General features: G+C 41.9%; 2 protein-coding genes across 2 annotated transcripts; one reads left to right on the forward strand and one right to left on the reverse strand.

Moving 5' to 3' along the window:
* The first annotated feature begins 304 nt into the window (after nt 1-304).
* slc25a55a (solute carrier family 25 member 55a) lies at nt 305-8,604 on the forward strand. Its single transcript, XM_086040269.1, has 10 exons — nt 305-457; nt 1,059-1,136; nt 1,248-1,373; nt 1,571-1,626; nt 3,888-3,978; nt 4,066-4,184; nt 4,325-4,526; nt 4,607-4,761; nt 4,850-4,925; nt 7,887-8,604. The coding sequence occupies exons 2-10, from the start codon at nt 1,117-1,119 to the stop codon at nt 8,044-8,046; spliced, it is 1,005 nt and encodes a 334-aa protein (XP_085896395.1). The 5' UTR covers nt 305-457; nt 1,059-1,116; the 3' UTR covers nt 8,047-8,604.
* Nucleotides 8,605-8,608: 4 nt separating this feature from the next.
* On the reverse strand, nt 8,609-18,174 carry LOC147141726 (CD9 antigen-like). Its single transcript, XM_086040270.1, has 8 exons — nt 17,941-18,174; nt 14,713-14,815; nt 11,094-11,191; nt 10,708-10,782; nt 10,111-10,203; nt 9,972-10,043; nt 9,573-9,656; nt 8,609-9,459 (listed from the first exon to the last, which is right to left on the reverse strand). Exons 1-8 carry the CDS (start codon nt 18,007-18,009, stop codon nt 9,394-9,396), a joined length of 660 nt encoding a protein of 219 aa, XP_085896396.1. The 5' UTR covers nt 18,010-18,174; the 3' UTR covers nt 8,609-9,393.
* Nucleotides 18,175-19,150: the final 976 nt, after the last annotated feature.

Genomic DNA, 19,150 nt, shown 5'->3' on the forward strand with positions numbered 1-19,150 from the left:
AGTCTTGAGTATCACTGTAGTTACCATGAAATATATTTACAACGATACAATAATATTTGTGTCCGTAAACGCAATGCAAGTTAGCTATTCTGAATCTCAACGTGAACATGACTTGCATTCATTTTATAACGCTTTTCATTTTCAGGCCCTACCCCGTCAAACTATGCACCTCATTGTTCGAACAGTTTAAAGGATTGCCTTGTGGTCCAATGGCAGTGGCATAAAAGCAGCCAATCGACGTCGAGTAGGGAAACTAGGAAGGCGTTGATTGGTTATGTACTCGTGAAAGGGCGGACTTGCCTGAGTCTTACTCAAATGTAGATACTCAATGGAAATTTCCACTATCTGTAGATTCTCTCAATCGAAGCGGTGGTGTTGACAGACCTCTCTAAAACTTAACAGCGCCGATTATTAAAGAATTAAAAAAAAAAAAGGGGCTCAGCACAGGCTAATTTAGGTGAGTTGATTATTTCACATCATATAGCGTGCACTTTTGCGTTCCAGCGATGTCTTTATGGTAGAATTTAGCGTCACTTTTCGCGGATGCTATATGGCTAGCCAATGTTAACCGTTAGGCGAAAATGGAATGGTAGTGCGTCTCGGGACTTTTATTTTTTTCTGTTATACGTGAGCGATCATTACTCATAAAACTTAAGTGATGCTAGTTTACCGATCCAAGTTGCAGTATTTTTTTGATGGTTTTAGTCGTTATTAGGGAGAATATTATTCATTCATTTACTGTATTTATTTTTCATTGAGCGTAAAACTAACTAACGGACGATAAAAGCGTCTATGTAAGCCCTTATGTTCGAGTTTCTCCAGGCTATAAACTAGAAATGTTTTCCCATCTGTGTGTTTGCGATGGTGACTCATATCCTTTTTGTCGTTCCGGAATGGTAATTAGTGCATGGCCGCTGGTTGCAAACTTTGTGACGTCGTAGGACCTTGAGTTAAATTTATTTTAAGTCCCCAGCCTCTGTGGGTTGCATCAACTACAACAGTGCCGTTGAGTGTGTCCACCAGAAAAGTAACTCCTGACTTTATTTTGATCTACCTAGAACTCTCCATTGATTTTTGACTGGACGTTCAAATATACATCTTTAATTCAAAGTCATCATGTCTCAACAACAGATCAGGTATGTATGTTTTTTTCTCATTAACTTTGCATCTTTAATGAGTAGAATATTAGTGTTTATGTAATGTCCAGTTTTTAGACTGTTTATTTATAAAAAAATATATTTCTAAAGCCTCCCAGCCAAACTCATCAATGGCGGCATCGCCGGCATCGTTGGCGTCACTTGCGTTTTCCCCATTGACTTGGCAAAAACAAGGTTACAGAACCAGAGACAAGGGCAGCAGGTCTACAAGAGCATGTGAGTAGTCATGCATTGGCTTCCGAAATATACATTCCTAGAGCATTGTACACCCTGCCATGCCCTGTTTTCAAAAGGCTTGAGTGTTACTAATCCCCCTCAGGTGCAATCCACTGTGTGAATGGGAGCAATTCCTGAAATTCCATGTGTTAAGTAGGTTACTGTGTACAGTATTTGATTGTTTCAATTTTATTTAGGATGGACTGCCTTGTGAAAACCGTTCGATCGGAGGGCTACTTTGGCATGTACAGAGGTAAGATTCCAAATAGAGTGATTACAATGACTAGAAATGCTCGAAGAGGATTTATTGTAAAGAGAGGGTAAGATCAGGATGTGTTGTTTAATATTACTGGCTAGGAGGGTAATATTTTTCGATACAGTGGAACCTCCAAAGTCGGAAAAGTCGTATGATTTGGGGCTCAGAACATCAGGCGTGAACATCTGCAAATCTCATGAGACTCTAGCTCAGCAAGCAGTTCACTGATTTGACTCCTTACGTTGTTTTTTTTTCTTTCTTTCTTTCTTTTTGTTTAGAGGAACAGGTACTTATCCGTATGCCAGGAAATTGTAGTGTTCGTGTTGCATTAGCTATCAGGCTGAAACAATCGGAATCATGGACTGTGTTTACATGCAATCAATCTTTGGGTGATGGTCAAAATTCAGAATTTTGAGTCATTCAGAATAACCCGTTTAATATGGCTTCAGCGGACAGAGTTGCCCCGCACATTTAAATAACCCGATTGAGATGACAACGCACATGTCCGCTTGTGCTTGCTTCCGTCAATAAAACACATATTCATGTCACTCACCGCACCAATGAAACAGATGGTTTCCTCCTCGCTTTAAAAGTGTGGTGTCGTACTTACTATAGCTTTCGCTATACCTTTTGTCGTTTTTATCACTAAATGTGTATTTCTGAAGGAGTGCGTGCGCCAAGCGCCGTGCATTCAACCACTTCCTGTACTACAAAGACCAAGATTCCTTGTGGTTGAGCATGCGCAGAGTGTCCCCTGCATTTGGGTTACGCCGATGGGCGTATACATGCATGCATGTTCGGGTTAGAAAAAGAGTAACCCGGGCAGAATATTTGAGTGCATATTCGGGTTATGGCGCACATGGCTTTCAAAAAGCCGAATACTACCAATAATTTTAAAAGGTTTATTGGCTGCATATAAACGTAGTCATTGCAATACAAATATTCAACAGCTGCCGCTATCATAGGATAGCATCTTGCTGCTCAGTTAAGTATAACATTTTAAAAAAATATAGAAATTGTACTAAGCAGTACATGTATGTTAGGCTTCTTCAAGGATTGATTTTCTTTTAGTTCTATAGTACAGTGGCTCACTTTTTCTTAATATCTGTATAATTGTTATTTAACATCACTGGAAGAGTTCATACAGGAGCAATTTAAATCACGTTAGATGTTCTATGGGAATATAATATATGATATAATCATTGCCTTGCGATTGGCTGGCAACCAATTCAGGGTGTCACCCGCCTACTGCCCGAAGACAGCTGGGATAGGCTCTAGCACGCCCGCAACACTTGTGAGGATAAGCGGTATGGATAATGGATGGATGGATTATATAATCATGGATTGAGTGACCTTGGAGGTTCCACTGCATTATATAATGCAAGGCTACACCTTTGAAGCGGTGTATTTTTAGTGTTTCAACTAGTAATGTGGCTGTTTTTAGGCCATAACATTCTCATGTTAATTGTGATGACCATAAATAAACTGACAAGGCTTTTAAATGATTGTTAGATGTCATTAAAATAAAAGTGGTTGTAGTGATTTAATAAGGAAAAATCGGGGCCCTTATGTTGTGGGTCTCTGCCTGTGTGAGGAATGCTGTTTGTTTGCATCTGTGTTTTTCATATTACAGACATGGGTCCCCCTGGGATATTGAAGGCTAGCCGATAAGGCGCAGCCACGCTGGAGGGAAACCATTAATGGTTCTTACTATATTGCTCTATTCCAAACTACAGGCACATAAGTTGTTTTTGCAATCTTTACTTGTCCTCTTGTGTCAACAACTTGTCAGTAACATCCGTGCTGCTCCTTCACTTTCTAGACTTATGGAGCGTGCTTTCATGACTTTTGCTTGAGCTTGCAAGTGACTTGTGAAACTCACAAGGCTCCATTTTCAAGTCTGGCCAAAGTCTGATCACGTACCGTTCTCTATTTGTCTTTTCTTTATGCTAACATGCTCTTTGTCTTGTCATCTGATTCTTTGCTCCTTTGTGTCTCGTATTGTCTGCATCTACCTTCTCTCTGTATTCTCTTTTCAGCATTATGTCTTTCTGTTGTTTGGCTCCTCCATTTTCACTCTGTAATTTCCTCTACTTTGACTTTATGACTCAAGCTTCTCTTTGTGCTTCATTAGCCACATACTGGACTGTTTTTAAATTCTAGTTTCGTAATGGTAATGGTGGGGAATATTTGTTGTTGTATATGCGAAGTCTTATCTGACGGCTTGCCTTCTAACTGTCATCTTGTTTGACCCTTAGGCGCTGCCGTGAATTTGACACTAGTGACGCCCGAGAAGGCCATTAAGTTGGCCGCCAATGACTTTTTCCGCCACCACTTTGCGAAAAATGGGTGAGGTTTCTCTCGTTTGAGCACCGCTTGGAATCGAAGCAACTTGATTCATTATGGAGTCTGACTGTTGCTTGCTTGTGTTTGCAGCCAGGGTCTGACTGTGTTCAAAGAGATGCTGGCTGGCTGCGGCGCAGGCATGTGTCAAGTCATTGTCACCACGCCCATGGAAATGCTCAAGATACAATTGCAGGATGCGGGCAGACTCGGTTAGCACATGTTTATCAGACTGGACGAGTTCAGACAGTAGTCTATAGGGGAAACATTGAAATACTTTAGATTAACATGCTGTATGGTCATGTAAAAAAAACATGTTGAATTGATGTAAACAACTGACTTTTCTCCATAGTTGCCCAGCAACAAAAGCCAGTCATGACATCTCCCTCCAAGCTGGTGGCCACCAATACATTGCTGAGCCGCTCCTTCAACTCGGGAACTGTGACCACGTTGGCACCGCCGCGAGCCGTGTCGGCAACACAGATTGCCAGGGAGCTGCTCCGCACGCAGGGCATCCAGGGGCTCTACAAAGGCCTTGGGGCCACGCTCATGAGGTAAGATCCCTGCGTTCCTCCCCAAACATACTGGTTTTACAAGTGTCTTCAAGTCGAACATGTCTTCTATTGCGCTTCAGGGATGTCCCGTTCTCAGTGGTCTACTTCCCGTTGTTCGCCAACCTGAACAGAGTCGGCCAGCCAAGCGCCGACCAGTCATCGCCCTTCTACTGGGCCTTTCTCTCGGGTTGCGTGGCGGGCTCCACTGCCGCGGTGGCCGTCAACCCCTGTGACGGTGAGGCGTACCGAGTTATCAGCAAAATTTCCAAATCGGCATAATAGGAATATTCTCTCTAAAAGCATCTGCTTTTGTTGCTTTCCAGTGGTGAAGACCAGACTGCAGTCACTGAACAAAGGCTCCGCTGAGGAGGCTTACAGTGGAGTAGTCGACTGTGTTAGGTGAGACTCACGGGCTCGCTTTTCCTCGACAGTGCATGTGTGCTTAGGCGTAAAAACTGGCACATCTGATTATCGTGCTGGCACCAGCCTAGTTTAGCGTGTTTGAAAATTTGGCAGGACGCCTTGCATCGGCGAGGGCGTTTTCTATCGCACACCCTGCGGAGCACATAAGAATTTGCTGACAGATACAACTAGAATAATCTTTACACCAGGAAAAAAAAGCAGGTCAAAGTTGTGGCGCAGGTGGTCTAACGCGATTTTGGCACAGGCAGACAAATGCTGAGAGCGCAGTGGATATGTGTGGTCAGGTGCATGTCAACATATTTCATTCATAAATATGAATGATACAACAGTGCATTGAATCATTGTAGAAAGAAATTCATTGAAAGCATTATTATCATCTTTATTATATTTTTAAAATCACCCTGCATGGCCGTAGCATAGCAATTCGGTGGGCGGGGTTGGGGTTCACACATGGACACGAATCAGCCGGTTGAAGGACAGGAACTGTGAAAGTGTCCCCTTCACAGCATTGATTTGTGATCTCCCTGTCTGCTTACAGTTATTTATAAACGTACCTCATGCGCTTCAATCTTGTGCATGGAATTTGGCAAATTTATTTCTGCTTTCGCAATGTCAAAAATTGTGCGCCTCAAGCAAGCTGACTTTATATTGAATGAGACACGACAATGTTCACGCCCACAATGATTCAAAAGACGGTTTCCCAAATGCATCTGCGAAAATACCAAAAGAAAGATAACGCCACCTGCACCCCAATTACAATACAACAGCCATTAATTGGATGTGACTGCAGGTGGAGGAGTTCAACAGGCGAGGGCGCTATCCACTAGGTTAAAGGGACACTGGGGTGAGGTTAACATTGGCACTTAAATAATAGGTTTGCATGTAAAAACGACATTAGTACTAAAATGCCCACCTCAAAACACTCTGTAGTGATTTAAGGTTGTTTTTTGCAATTAGGTTTACGACAAATTTCCACGCCCCAAAAGTGTTTGTTTTTGGTCTCAGCGGTCTACGTCACGCGAGGAAGGCATGCTTGGTAATATTACTCGCTTTGTCAGTTCTGTTGTCTAAAACGGTGACTGATCGCCACCAAAATGCAAATGCACATTACTACTCTTGTCCATTTGTCCAACCTGTGAAAGTATAAAAGTGTTCTGCACAATAGTTTGGATTTATTGACATAAAACGTGATCTCATCATGATCACCTCCACAAAATCAAAAATACCGTGGCGATTGCTCCTCCACTTTCACAAGCTGAAGCGGACAAGAGCATGAATGCGAACACGAACCCCGACTGGTTATATTTCGGACATTTAGCGACGCTAAACTATTGTTAACTCTCAGGAGGGAGACGGCGGCTTGCAGCAGCAGCAGGCAGATTGGAGCCCCCCGCTTCCCTCCCCGGTTAAAGTTAGGATTGGGACAGAGAAAGTTTAGCAACAACTAGCTTCATGCCGTTAAAACAAAAGGCGTTAGCACAACAACATTAGCTCCTTACTGTCCGCCCAGCGTGTGGAGGTGAAGATGAGCCTGTGTCTTCATGTCGCCTCGCAAGCAGTCGCGTGCGGTGTCCCAGCTTGCTTGCTTGCAGCCGCCACCTTCTGCCCAAGTGAAGCGGCGTGAGAGTGACGAAAGCCCTCACCGAACAGCGAACAAAAATTTCTAGCGAGGTTGACTGCACAGCCGAGTGTGGCCGCATTGGAACATGCCATTTCGGCTGTTGCCTTCCAAATTGGACGGCGCGTTGTAAGATGAGAAACTGGGCCCATTCCTCATCCAAATAAATTTGCACGTCTCATTTCCAGTTCAGTCTCTGTAAATATCCTGACTGGTGTTTAATGCCTGCCCGTCCTAAACGTGATCGGCAAAGAAGCAGAGTTTTTTTTTTTTTTTTTAAAACAAAAAAGCAGTATGCACTGGTTCCAGCCTATGTAGCTCTGCTGACTTCCACATTTCCTCATTCTCATATAAATCAGCCACGGAGAGGTTAATCCTTGTGATATGTTGAAGTGGGCATTAGTAGAGATGTCCACATAAATTTTGGTGCCAATTGATCGCCGTTTTTGGACGTTATAAGCAATAAAAGTACAATCATTTCCAATGGAGGGTTTGGAATCTGTCCCTCGCGTAATCTGTCCCTCGCGTGACTCCGGCCGAACAAGGATAGAACTGTAGGGGGCGCTGCCGTTCTGCTCGTTAACAAGGGGCGTTATTCATAGTCACTTATTTACTAATTTCTCCCGAATGTATTGATAAAATAGAAAATGACAACTTTTTTCATTTTCCTGATCAAAAAATATATAAAATGAACTTGTTAGTGAAAACGTAGCCATCCGGCCCCACCGTGCCTTCAAGCACTAGGCGTTGTATTGGGTGGTATGTGGAAGTAGAGCAATTAAAGGATTTTAAGTGACAAACTGGAGTCGCAGTGAAATGAAGATAAGACCTTTATTTTCTCTCGGTTCTGTTCCGCTTTAATCAGCAAAGCTGCCGTGTTAAAGAGACTGTTCGGAAAGAATTTGTTCAGGTACATACATGTTCAAAATCAAATGCGGTAAATACCTCATTTTACAACATAGATAGGTGCGGCTTATATGTTTTCTTCAGTATTTAAAAAAAATAGAGTGGGTGTGGCTTATATAAATGTGCGGCTTACAGTCCGGGAAATATGGTAAATCTTTGGCCAGGCCCTGCCCAAAAGCCAGATGCTGTACATTCAAAGTCACAGATACAACAGTGTAGAACCTGAGGATGGCGACCCAAGTAGACAATCGTACCTGCACCCTGCATGAACATTTTGAATTGGTATTGTTTAATCATGCGGATGAATTTTTATCGGATTTACTCGATGGGATAATGGTAAAATACTCGATTCTAAAACTATTCGATAGCTGCCACCCTTTTTTAAATAACTTGCTCCTGCTTTGTGCCCACAGCAAAATCCTGCGCAAGGAGGGACCGTCTGCCTTCATGAAAGGGGCCGGCTGCCGGGCCCTGGTCATTGCCCCGCTGTTCGGCATCGCCCAGGTCATGTATTTCGTCGGCGTGGGCGAGTACATCCTGGACAACTCCCCTCTCAGTGTCCTGTCGCCGTGAGAAATTGCTGCCACGCACACAAAGGGACCACTTGGAGCCAGGAAGGATGGCCGTGACTGGCAGCTACGTTCTATCAGTTTACATCCACGCTAGGAGGAAGAAGAGTTGTGTTGCACTTGAAACACTTTTGGTGGCTTAACTCGGCCTCGGCCTGTGTTCGCACTTTGACGATCGTCAGCCTTACCGAGCGCAGAGTGGCGATGTTACTCCTCTTTTGTGTTTTGTCGCAGTAGCTCCTTTTTTCCCACCTCCATGAGGGCGTAAGGAGCAGAAAGAGAGACACCTATTTTAGTTTTTCAGTTTGTTCCGTAGTTACTAGGCCTCACTACACATGAAGTCATTTTTAAGTGTAAAGGGCTTTGTTACCACCACGTCACTGTGAATCTCCATGCACATTGTATATGTCTGTGAATGTGTGTTTTGTCCACATGAATTTGCATATGAATTTACATGAAATTTCAACCTGCAGCAATGCCTTAGAGTGAAAAAATTATTACACTGTATATGCAACTTTTTGGTACTGTGTATGACTGTATACGCATTAAATAATGCACTCCACTCCCTTTGTTGGTTCATTTAATTGAATGATGGCACACAATTACATTGCAAGAAATTTTGACTTAAATTGACTTCTGTGTTTTTATTGGCACACCCAAAATAATGTACAGTACATTCACGATTATAGTATTTACTAAACTTTTAAAAAGATCATTAAAACTTTTACTGTGCTTTAAAAGTACAAAGATTGGTTGGTGATTAGTTGCAGACTCGCATTAATATACATTTAAATCAATTTGTATAATGTTTCTCATTAGGGCGCCGCAGAGAGCTGGAGCCTATTCCAGATGACTGAGCAGAGGTGTCTTACACCCTTGACTGGTCACCAGCCAATTGCATCGCTCAGTGACTAACACACACACAAATTCTTCACCTGTGGGCATTTAAAAAATAAAACATGCATGTTTTTGTCAATTGGGAGGAAGCCGAGTTGTCGAAGAAAACCCACGCAAGCACGGGAGAACATGCAAGCTTGAGATTCGAACCCAGTACCTCAAAACACGTCCACCAGTTCACGGTGCTGCCTCACATTTAAATCAAATGTAATAAATAAAGACTGTTAGTTGCACAAGGCTTGCCCAGTAGGCACGTACAGTATGTACATTGTATAAGACATCAGGCTTAAAAAAAAGGCAGGCTAGTTCTCCGAAACAACAACATGTATAGGACATGCGAAGATGCCACCATATTTACAGCAGAAATGTTGCAGAAACGTGCCACAAGCAGAGCACATGTGTTATATGCAGAGGGGGGTGAGGAGACAAGGGATCAGTCCAACTGCGTTGACTACTATATGACCTCCCTGCTGTTCCGGATGGCACAACACAGCACCATGCTGAAGATCATGCCTAGGATCTGAAATCACACCCACACACACACACACACACACACACGGACACTTTGAAAATCTTCAGCTTAGAGGACTCCTTGCAGGACTCAGTGTTCACTGATACACTATAATTACACACCATTACTCCTCCAATGCCGATCCCGATGTAGCCGATGACGTGTAGCTTGTTGTTGAAGAAATCTGTGATAGCGCTCAGACAGTCCTGGAATGACATTGGACAATTCATTAGGTACACCTACAGTTAAAAACAAAAATATTGCCTTTTTGAGTGAGCAAAGACACTGGGATCACTTCACATGTAACCTACGTTGGGTGCACTGAAGATTCTAAATCATCCATAGATGTGAATGTGATTCTGATGACCACAAATGATCACATTGTCTGTATGTCCCATGTGATTGTCTAGCGACGATGGGCTCCTAATATTGTTGACCACCTCACTAACTCGTTGCATTGATAGTTCAATCTCAGAGCGCCATCTCGTGGACATCATCACAATCACTCATCTTTACCTTACCTTGGTCTCCTCTGGGGCGTCAGCACACAGGTCAGATGTGGCCGTCGACGTCGAGCCCCCACAGCAGTTGAGCTGCAAATCAAAATGGTTTTTTTTCAATTCAAATATATACAACGTGGGAATGAAAGAGATGACTCACAGTTTTATGATAAATGAGTGCGATGGCAGTGGCGTTGGGATTGGACACGTCACCGATTGAGCTGCTGTAGAATTTTTGCACCTCCTCGACAATCTGGTAAATAAATGCAGGTTAAAATATGGTTGAAAATGACTTTTTGTTTTTTTATTTCAGTACGAACTTCAACTCAAAATTTGAAATTCACGAATTAACCCTAGATTGATTAAACACATGGTAAAATACTTTTGATTAGGGCAATTTCTGCCTGATTCTCTATATTAATTATTAATTATTATATTGTTTGTTACACCCGGGGTATGGAGGTGTTTCAACACCCACACTTTTTTCTGGGGAGTGATCTAAACATCCAGATTTTCCTAATAAAAGTGTTCAGCAGCCTCACTATTACTGTTATCAATATCATATACAGTGGCACCTCAATTTGCAAGAGACCTAACTCAAACACTCGTAGGCCATGTTTTCCCCCCAAACATTTACACCTTTTAAAAAAATATAGAGAGATTTTTTTTCATCACTATCACTCGAGCATTTGAAAGCATTATGTTAAACCGACCACACACTCCCTACATCCTTGCACAGCTTTGTTATTTGTTGTACCTGCTCCTTGTTGATGAATCCAAACACGCCTGCTGCAATCTCTGCAGCAAAAATGATCAACAGGCAGGCAAAGAACTGCAAAAGAGAAATTTATAATAATAGGTTTCCCTTTAATTCTGACACAGAGAAAACAAAAAAAAATTAAATGATCAAATGTAATTGTATTGTGCTTAAAAGTTAAATACAATCGAGTTGTACTTAGCAAATTGTAAATACAAGTTTAATTCACTGTAACATGATGAACAGTAAACATTTAATTCAGTGATTCTTTGCATACCACTAGAGGAAGCCGGGGCACCCCTCGTGGTGCCCGCGCCACACTTTCCGAATCACTGCCCTAGAACATTTTATAATCCAACATAACGTAAACTTGTGATTAAACTTACCGAAGCGAGAAGACACTGAGATTCCCGAACTGCCCCGAAACAGCCCAAGAAGCCGACGAGCATCATTAAACTGCCTGCACCGAGGAGAATGTACACAGCTGCGTATACAAACACATGGTTGGCGTGATTGATAAATGTGACACATAAAAACAACAGATTTTTTAAACAAACCTCTGCCAAATGCTAGAATTGGTCTCTGTATCAGATCCTGATTCCTTGTTCAGACTTGCATTTCACAAAGCAAATTCCATTCTAAATTTACAAAGGTAAAAAAACAAACTGAGATGGACATTCTGTCCCAGGGACGGAATGGACACCCATTTTGCGGACGGACGGACAGAGGATGAGAGGTCTTTTGAAAAGGACAGACTAAGCAAATAAGGAAGTGGGTTTTCGTCCATCCCTCTATTGATCCCTAACAGGGTCAAGTACCGACTGACGTGTTGTTTTGTGTGTGGAATATGAGTTCAGCAGCAAAATACAACCCTTTTTAGCCATCTCAGGGGGTGGCCATTTTGTCACTTCTGTCAACTGAAAATGACTTCACAACTACCCAGGGCTCGGGTAACGACCAATCACGGCTGACCTGTCTTCTGAAGCTGAGCCATGATTGGTCGTTACTGAGCCCTGAGCAGTTGTGATGTCATTTTCAGTCGATAGAAGTGACAAAATGGCTGCCCCCAGAGATGGACAAAAACGGGTGGATCAACTCTTATTCCACAAACGCAATAATTATCAGAATGCCTTGTTTCAACTATTGGACTATTTGGGTTGTGCCCAATATATATTATATTATGTTTATGAGAGCACGGTGCTTTTTTTGATGCTTTTTTCCCCCCTATTTGGACGGCTGAGGGGGTGGGCAGACTGACAGAATGTAAGGACGGAAGCACATTAAAGGGACGATGACGGACAGGGTCAGAGGACGATTCTTTTTATGAATAAGGACAGGGGGTCGAAGACAGAAGGGTACCCAGGTCGCGCAAGGAAGACGTAGGACGGACCAGCAAAATAAGGGTAAAGTGTCCATTTACACACACCTCCAACCCCACACATGCACAACCCCCCCACACACACACACGGGGAAACATATGTCACACATTGATGACTGCTTCTATTTCTTCATTTTCTTCTTCATTGTCTTCTTACATTTCTTCTTCTACTTTCTTTTGGTGGTTGGCAAAAACTTTTGATGGATTACAGCCACCTTCTTTAACATGCGGCATCCCCCACATCATAGATTTACAATCTACAGCACCAAACGGTGTAATAACTACCTTAACCAGTATTATGCCTTAGGCTAGTTAAGAAAAAAGCCATTTTAAACTAAAAAGAAAAACGTATTGTGGTTAGAAAAGGAAGTTTCAAATTTAACCTGAAGTCATTTTTGTGCGCCTTTTTGATAACAAATGTAACTGGAACATCACTGGAGGCAGGGATGGCACTACACCGGGGCTAAGGGGGGACTATTGCCCCATCAGAAATCTGTGTAGCCCCACCTAAGACCCTCCAGCATTTTATTTGATATTTCTAAATATAATAATATTTATAAACTATTTTCTCAGCCCCTCTATGTATCGGTTGAGGCCCACTTTAGCCCAGGGAGAGAAAAAATCTGGAGCTGTCGCTGACGAGAAGATCACTCATCCATCACACATTATCTTCAACGCCAATTATTCTTTATAGGGTGGCTGGGAGGTACTGGAGCCTATCCCAACTGACTTTTGGCAAAAGGCGGACTACACCCTGAAGTGGTTGCCAGCCTGTCGCAGACACCGTCACTGAGCAGGAACCCATCCCACACTGCCCGCACACAAATCAGGCGAGTGTACCACAACCATAAGCGACCTCATCCATCATTAAAAATTAATTGTAAGAGGGGTTTTAATGTTATGACAGCATTATGTGCAAATCACCTAAATTTAATATCAAATAAAGCAAAAATATAACAAAGATTTAAGTCATTTCAACTGCTAGTAATGTGACTGCAGTTCAGACTTTCAACGGAGTGAGGGGGGGGCAGCACTGTTTCATGCTGGTCCTACTCTTTTGTTCCAATCACCTTGTTAGCCACCACGTTAGCTTAGCTTAGCATCATTATCCTTTCTGCTGAGATGTCGGCACCTCCTCAATATTTATACACCAGCTCCTTTGGGGTGGGGGGTGTTGTAGGAGACACTATGCAGACCCCTACTCCAGGGAGTAAGGGCTGCACAAATTTAATGAAGCCACGCGGGAGACCAGCAGGCTGTTGTTTTTCCAAAACAAAAGAGCTGACTGAGGAGAATAAAGAAGAGGCGGATGGCTGGTAAATACAATAATCATAACCAGAGAATTCAACGTGACAGGTGTGTGTTCTGGACATACCATATTAGTTGGATATTAAGCGTGTTTTTCTACAATATGATGTATAAAAATGATTATTTAACAGTGCTCCTTCCATCTGTCACTTTCTCCTCATATCTGCCCCTCCCAAAGAGCCTCGAGGAGGGGCCTTGAGGGGAGACCATGTCAAGTCATGTGACACACACGCACATGCAGAGAGAAAAGGCCTTATTCGCAGCATCTGCGCCCACACCCAAAGCCACAGAAGGCCTTTTTTTGGTTGTTTCGGAAAGCTCCACATTCAAGGTGATATGTTTACTGTTTGCTGTATATTTCAGCCTCGAGCAGTTTATTATAATCAGACAGTTCGGGGGCATTTGCAGCCATTTGTGGTGCTTTCTAAAGGAAGGGGGAATGAAATGAGAAACTGGAAACAGTATTGCCTTTATGCAGCAGGATGCAATATTGGGCATTATAAGTCACTATGATGCACCATACTATACTATAGTGTGTTTTTCCATGACTAAGCGCTACAGGCATATTGCTTATCTATCCACTGAGCATCTATCTATCTATCTATCTATCTATCTATCTATCTATCTATCTATCTATCTATCTATCTATCTATCTATCTATCTATCTATCTATCTATCTATCTATCTACCTACCTACCTACCTACCTACCTACCCATCCATCCATCCATCCATCCATCCATCCATCCATCCATCCATCCATCTATCTATCTGCTATGCTAGCTAATACTCCTTCATGTAAAGGTGATTTGTTTGTGTTCAATATTATATTACTGAATGCAGTTGTTTATATAACATGATTGTCTACATTCTAGATGTGTGGAATAGATGTTTTATGATCCACCCCGTTGTAAGTGCTTTGCCACGATATTGTGGCATCTATTTGCAATAACAACCCTCTTTTGCGGTGGGTGGGTGTGTTAATTATTTACTGATTCTTAAAGTGGAAGTCAACCCAAACATATTTTTTTCAAGAATATTTTCTATGCAGACCCACTAGTTGAAACACGGCATTCTGATTAATATTGCGTTTGTGGAATAAGAGTTTAATCCACCCGTTTTTAGTGTTTACACTCTTGCGCCATGGCAAACAATAATGCACTATTTTGCACTGTAATGTAATGTGTAAGACATCGGAGCACTGTTTAGCACCACCAAGCATATTAACGATTACTATTAGATATGACTTTCTTGTAGCATGGTTCACAATGTGGACCATATTGCACCATTTCCACCACTGGAAGGGCGGTCAAGCACATACCGATGAAGAAAGTGTCGGGGGCATCGTTGCCTGTCAGCAGCTCCACTGTTTCTGGATCAAACCGAAGCCAAAGTCCCACGGCCAGAACCAACAAGCCGGATAACTGAGGGGGCAGAAAGCCACAAGTATGGGATGATGAAATGATGCCAGGTTAAGAGCACCATTTGATTTTAAAATGTATCTGATTCAAGATTGCACATGCAAGTGGCGGTCAGTGGTTTGCCGTTCCTTTTTCACTTTTCTACCAGAAAAAATCCTCAAAAAGTGCACTTCAAAGTACGTGTAGGAGTGGTCAATTTCATATCTGTTCCTTGTCACCTATTGACTAGCCACAGTTCGCAAGCATCACTCTTCACAGGATTATTAAATTATGCAAGTGCAAGAACCCTATTAATGAAGATTGTATACAGTGGTGCCTTGAGATATGACTAACCTGACTTGAAGTTTGTCCTGATTAGAACTGTCATTCGGATGATTTTCTTTTCTTTGACTTGCGATTAAAAATTGGAAATACAAACGCTATATGAAGGCAGTAAACTCAACTCAACTTACTTCACAACAAGCAAAAGAGGCTTCAAGTTGTTTATCGCGGCTCCCAGTTGGGAATTGATTATCATACTAAACATACCACAACGAGAATTACATGTGCGCTTGTGCCACATATCTACAGTTTAGCTTAATGCTAACAAACAATACAAAACACCATTGATTGATTGGCTAACCACCGAATAACACCGGTGTTGCAGTGTCATAACCCTTTAAGCGATGGATATTTCAACACAAAAGGTAGTGCAACACATGTAGACAGATAATGCACTCGCATGTTGTAAAACATGTAAAACAAAGATTGGTAAATTCTTTGGACTCAAATTAATTGTCACTGCTGTATGTTCTGCATAAGGTGCAACCTCATAGCGTACTAATTTTCTTAATAAACACGGTGAGGCTGGAAGGGGTTAGTCGTATTTCCATACAATTCAGTGGGATTTGAGATGAAAGTGCTTTGAATGTAAAGCATGGTCACAGATTGAATAAAAGTTGTGTATTTAACATTAGCCATGGTGCACTAAGCCCACAAGCCGTGCCAGCCTCACAACCGTGAGGGGCGGGCGAGTATTTTCTAGGGGGTGACGTAACCCACCCTGTTGTCCTCACAACCCCCGCCCCGTCTATAAAAAAGAAAAAAAAAAAAAAACACCAACACGAGTTCCGCCTCTTTTGGCGTCTGCCACAAGAGCCGTCGGTCCCACGGGCTCCTTGCAACAAAGAGCCGCTGTTTCCTTTTATGACACACAAGTGGTCATTCGACACAGCAGCCTTGGGTGATTGGGAGTGCCTCAATCGGACTATAACGCTCTCCAGTCCATCACTGACGCTATTGAGAGCCAATACAAGAGCTGTATGTACGCCTTTACAACGATAATAATACTCAGTTTTGATTAGTATTTACTCTTGTGGTTATAGCAACTAGATCACATGGAGAGCAATCAAGGAAATAAATATTACAAACGAGATATGGATTTTTCAGAGGTCGATGCCGATTCTTATATTTGGCAGGATAAAATTCCGATAACTGATTAGGCTACCGGTTAAAAAAAAAAAAAGAGCGAGAACGAGGGAATAAAATAATTTCTTGGTCCCATGACACTTTCAAAAATGAAATTACAGGCAGAAAATTTGACTGTTCTACATTACTTTTTTTTTTTTTTACTGATCATCTTTCCCTCTTGAAATGAATAGAAATGCCATTAATCTGCTCCAGACTCCCAAGAAAAGCCAACATAAAAAAATACATTTTTGTAGTAAGAAAAATAACACTCAATATTATTGCACTATATAACAATGTATAGCAGTGATTCTCAACTGAGCAGTTTTTCACAACACTACAGTAAGCGTAAGGAAATATTACTCACTTGCGCTTTAGTCACTAGCTACTCTGTTAACAAATACAGCGCAGCTCAGCCTTAGGCTAGCAATAGGCTTTTGGCAGTATGTCAAACTCATCCTAAACAGTGTTTAAAATGTAAGTGACTGTACATAAGACTGAGGATGACAACTGTTGACAACCACTGATATAGGGTAATGACATCATTAAATAGAATGGAAAGGAAAAAAGAGTTTTTGCTTCGATTCAGTGGACTTTGGGCTTCTTCTTCAAATGTGTGTGCCTCGGCCACCTGGGCCAGTATAATACAGGCATACTGAATCCCATGTGAGCAAACAATGGTCGACAGACAAGGAAGAGACCTCGAATAGATCCTAGGCTCTGTCAGAGTGACGAGAGAACAATGGGCACAACAACAGCTCTCAATAATGGCGCAATGCAGTTGTAAACCACTACAAACAACAACTACAATAGTGTATGGTTAAATTACCCTTATTATCACCTATGTAAAAGCATTTTTTTACAAATAAATAGAGCTTTTACATTGGATCTCTTTGACTGTGCAGACATACCTAATGTTAAGTATAATAAAATAACTCACAGAATACTCACAAGTTGTATGTTCATGATATGTAATACTAAACCTATTTTCCATTCAATAATGCAGCCTTTGGAGGACTTTAGAAGACATGAAATGACTCCTGATGTTGAAAACATAGATTGCTTGGCAGGTCCTCTTATCTGAGCATACCTCAAGAAGTGAGACAGACCAAAACAAACTATCTGAAAAGCAGATTAACGCCGTCTCCTGCAAGCAATGTCACGGAACAATGTCACGTAGTGTCTAACATGAGAATAATGCAAATACGAACAAGCATTCTAAATTTTTGTAAAAGATGCAAAAAATGCAATGATTATTGTTATTTTTATAATTTCAGTGTTCTATAAAGAAAAGAAAAAACCTGCAGGATTAAGTAATGCCCCCACCCTAAGGATTTTCTACAGAATCTATTTGACCCGCAACACAACAGGCCGTTATTGGAGTAAGTGACCGCATAACTTGCTTTAATTGTCCAAAGGTACACATGGAAATTGATGGTTGTTTCAGGCTCGAAGTGGGCTGAACTGTTTCTATGCAGCACCCAAATTGTGCACATTGTGGACCGTGAACAACACAGTGCGCCGCTAGCTGTTTTGGGAATTACACAATAAAGCGTATCGTGACAATCTACCATATACGCACATATTGCAACATGCAACTCATTCCCAGATAATGGACAACTTAAAAAAATGATGTAATTTCAACCAATTCCCCCTCCCGCCCACGCTGCAAATGGACTCACCCAAAAGATGAAGTTGAACAGAAACAGCAGATATTTCACGCATTTCATCCCCCCGTGCACTTTGCTCATGATTGCCACCTGATCCGAGCCGAGTCGTGATGAGCCGCTTTTGACGCAAATCGGTAACAAAACAGTACTCGCAGATGTGCGCGCCTGGTTCTCGTCGTGCACGTTCACGTCGTCGCGACCACGGCGGACCTGGGAGCGAGCGTGCGTGCGCGCGACACCAACATCCGAAAACATGCGCGCGTGCGAGATGCAGCCTGGCCACGCCCATCTCCATCTCCCCCCCACAGTCGTGTGTGAGCTTGCGTGTCTGTATGTGTGAGCCCACAATAAACACTACCCCCCCCAGAAAAAAACTGTAATATGTTTAATAACAAAAACAGCACTATATTACTACTATTGTAATTTACAAAAACATACATAACACAATTGAATAGAATGTATACAGGCTTGTGCATATTGTGTCAAATATAGAATTGACATTGTGCTCCTTCAGGTGACTTGTTCACCAGGAGGCAATATACAGTCCCCTCCAAAAATAAGGTCAATACATTTGTTTCCGTTGTATACTGAAGTTCAGATAAAAAGTCAAATATGAGTCAAATGTTCAGAAGTCCAGATTTTATTTTGTGGTACTGTATTTAAATCTAAATGTGTTGAACAACTCAAGACAGAGCATCACTTTTGTTTGAAGCCACATACTTAGAGTGAGCAAAAGTTTTGGAACAGACATTATTACATGAACTTAAAGTGAATAACATTTAATATTTGGTGGCAAAACATGATTCTTACTTGCAATAACTGCAACAACCCTGCAAGTCATTGCCTTTAACCCATTAAGGACTAAAGTGCCTGTCTCAACAGCTCCCCAAAACCTAAGGTCGCCTTTGCAATTACCCTTGAAAACCTGAAGATTTCCCAGAAATCCAACACTTACAAAATAATTAATATCTCAGCCCCTGTAGCAGACAGAAACATAATTCCAAAAGAATTAAAGATCTTAGACATGCGGCTTTCACACAGGCAGAATTTATTATTTACTGTTTCAATCGATGATGTAAAAATAATGTGTCAGTGCAAGAGAAGCACCATTTTAATAAAAAAAAAAAATGGAGTCGTAATTACCATCCTCTATTCTGTTACAAAGACGTCTATATCATCATTGTCTACAAACCATATCATATTACGTTCGACTGGTTCCACT

The sequence above is a fragment of the Filicampus tigris genome, chromosome 9 (genome assembly GCF_054856515.1).
Source record: "Filicampus tigris isolate MCC_2025a chromosome 9, RoL_Ftig_1.0, whole genome shotgun sequence".
Lineage (NCBI taxonomy): Eukaryota > Metazoa > Chordata > Actinopteri > Syngnathiformes > Syngnathidae > Filicampus > Filicampus tigris.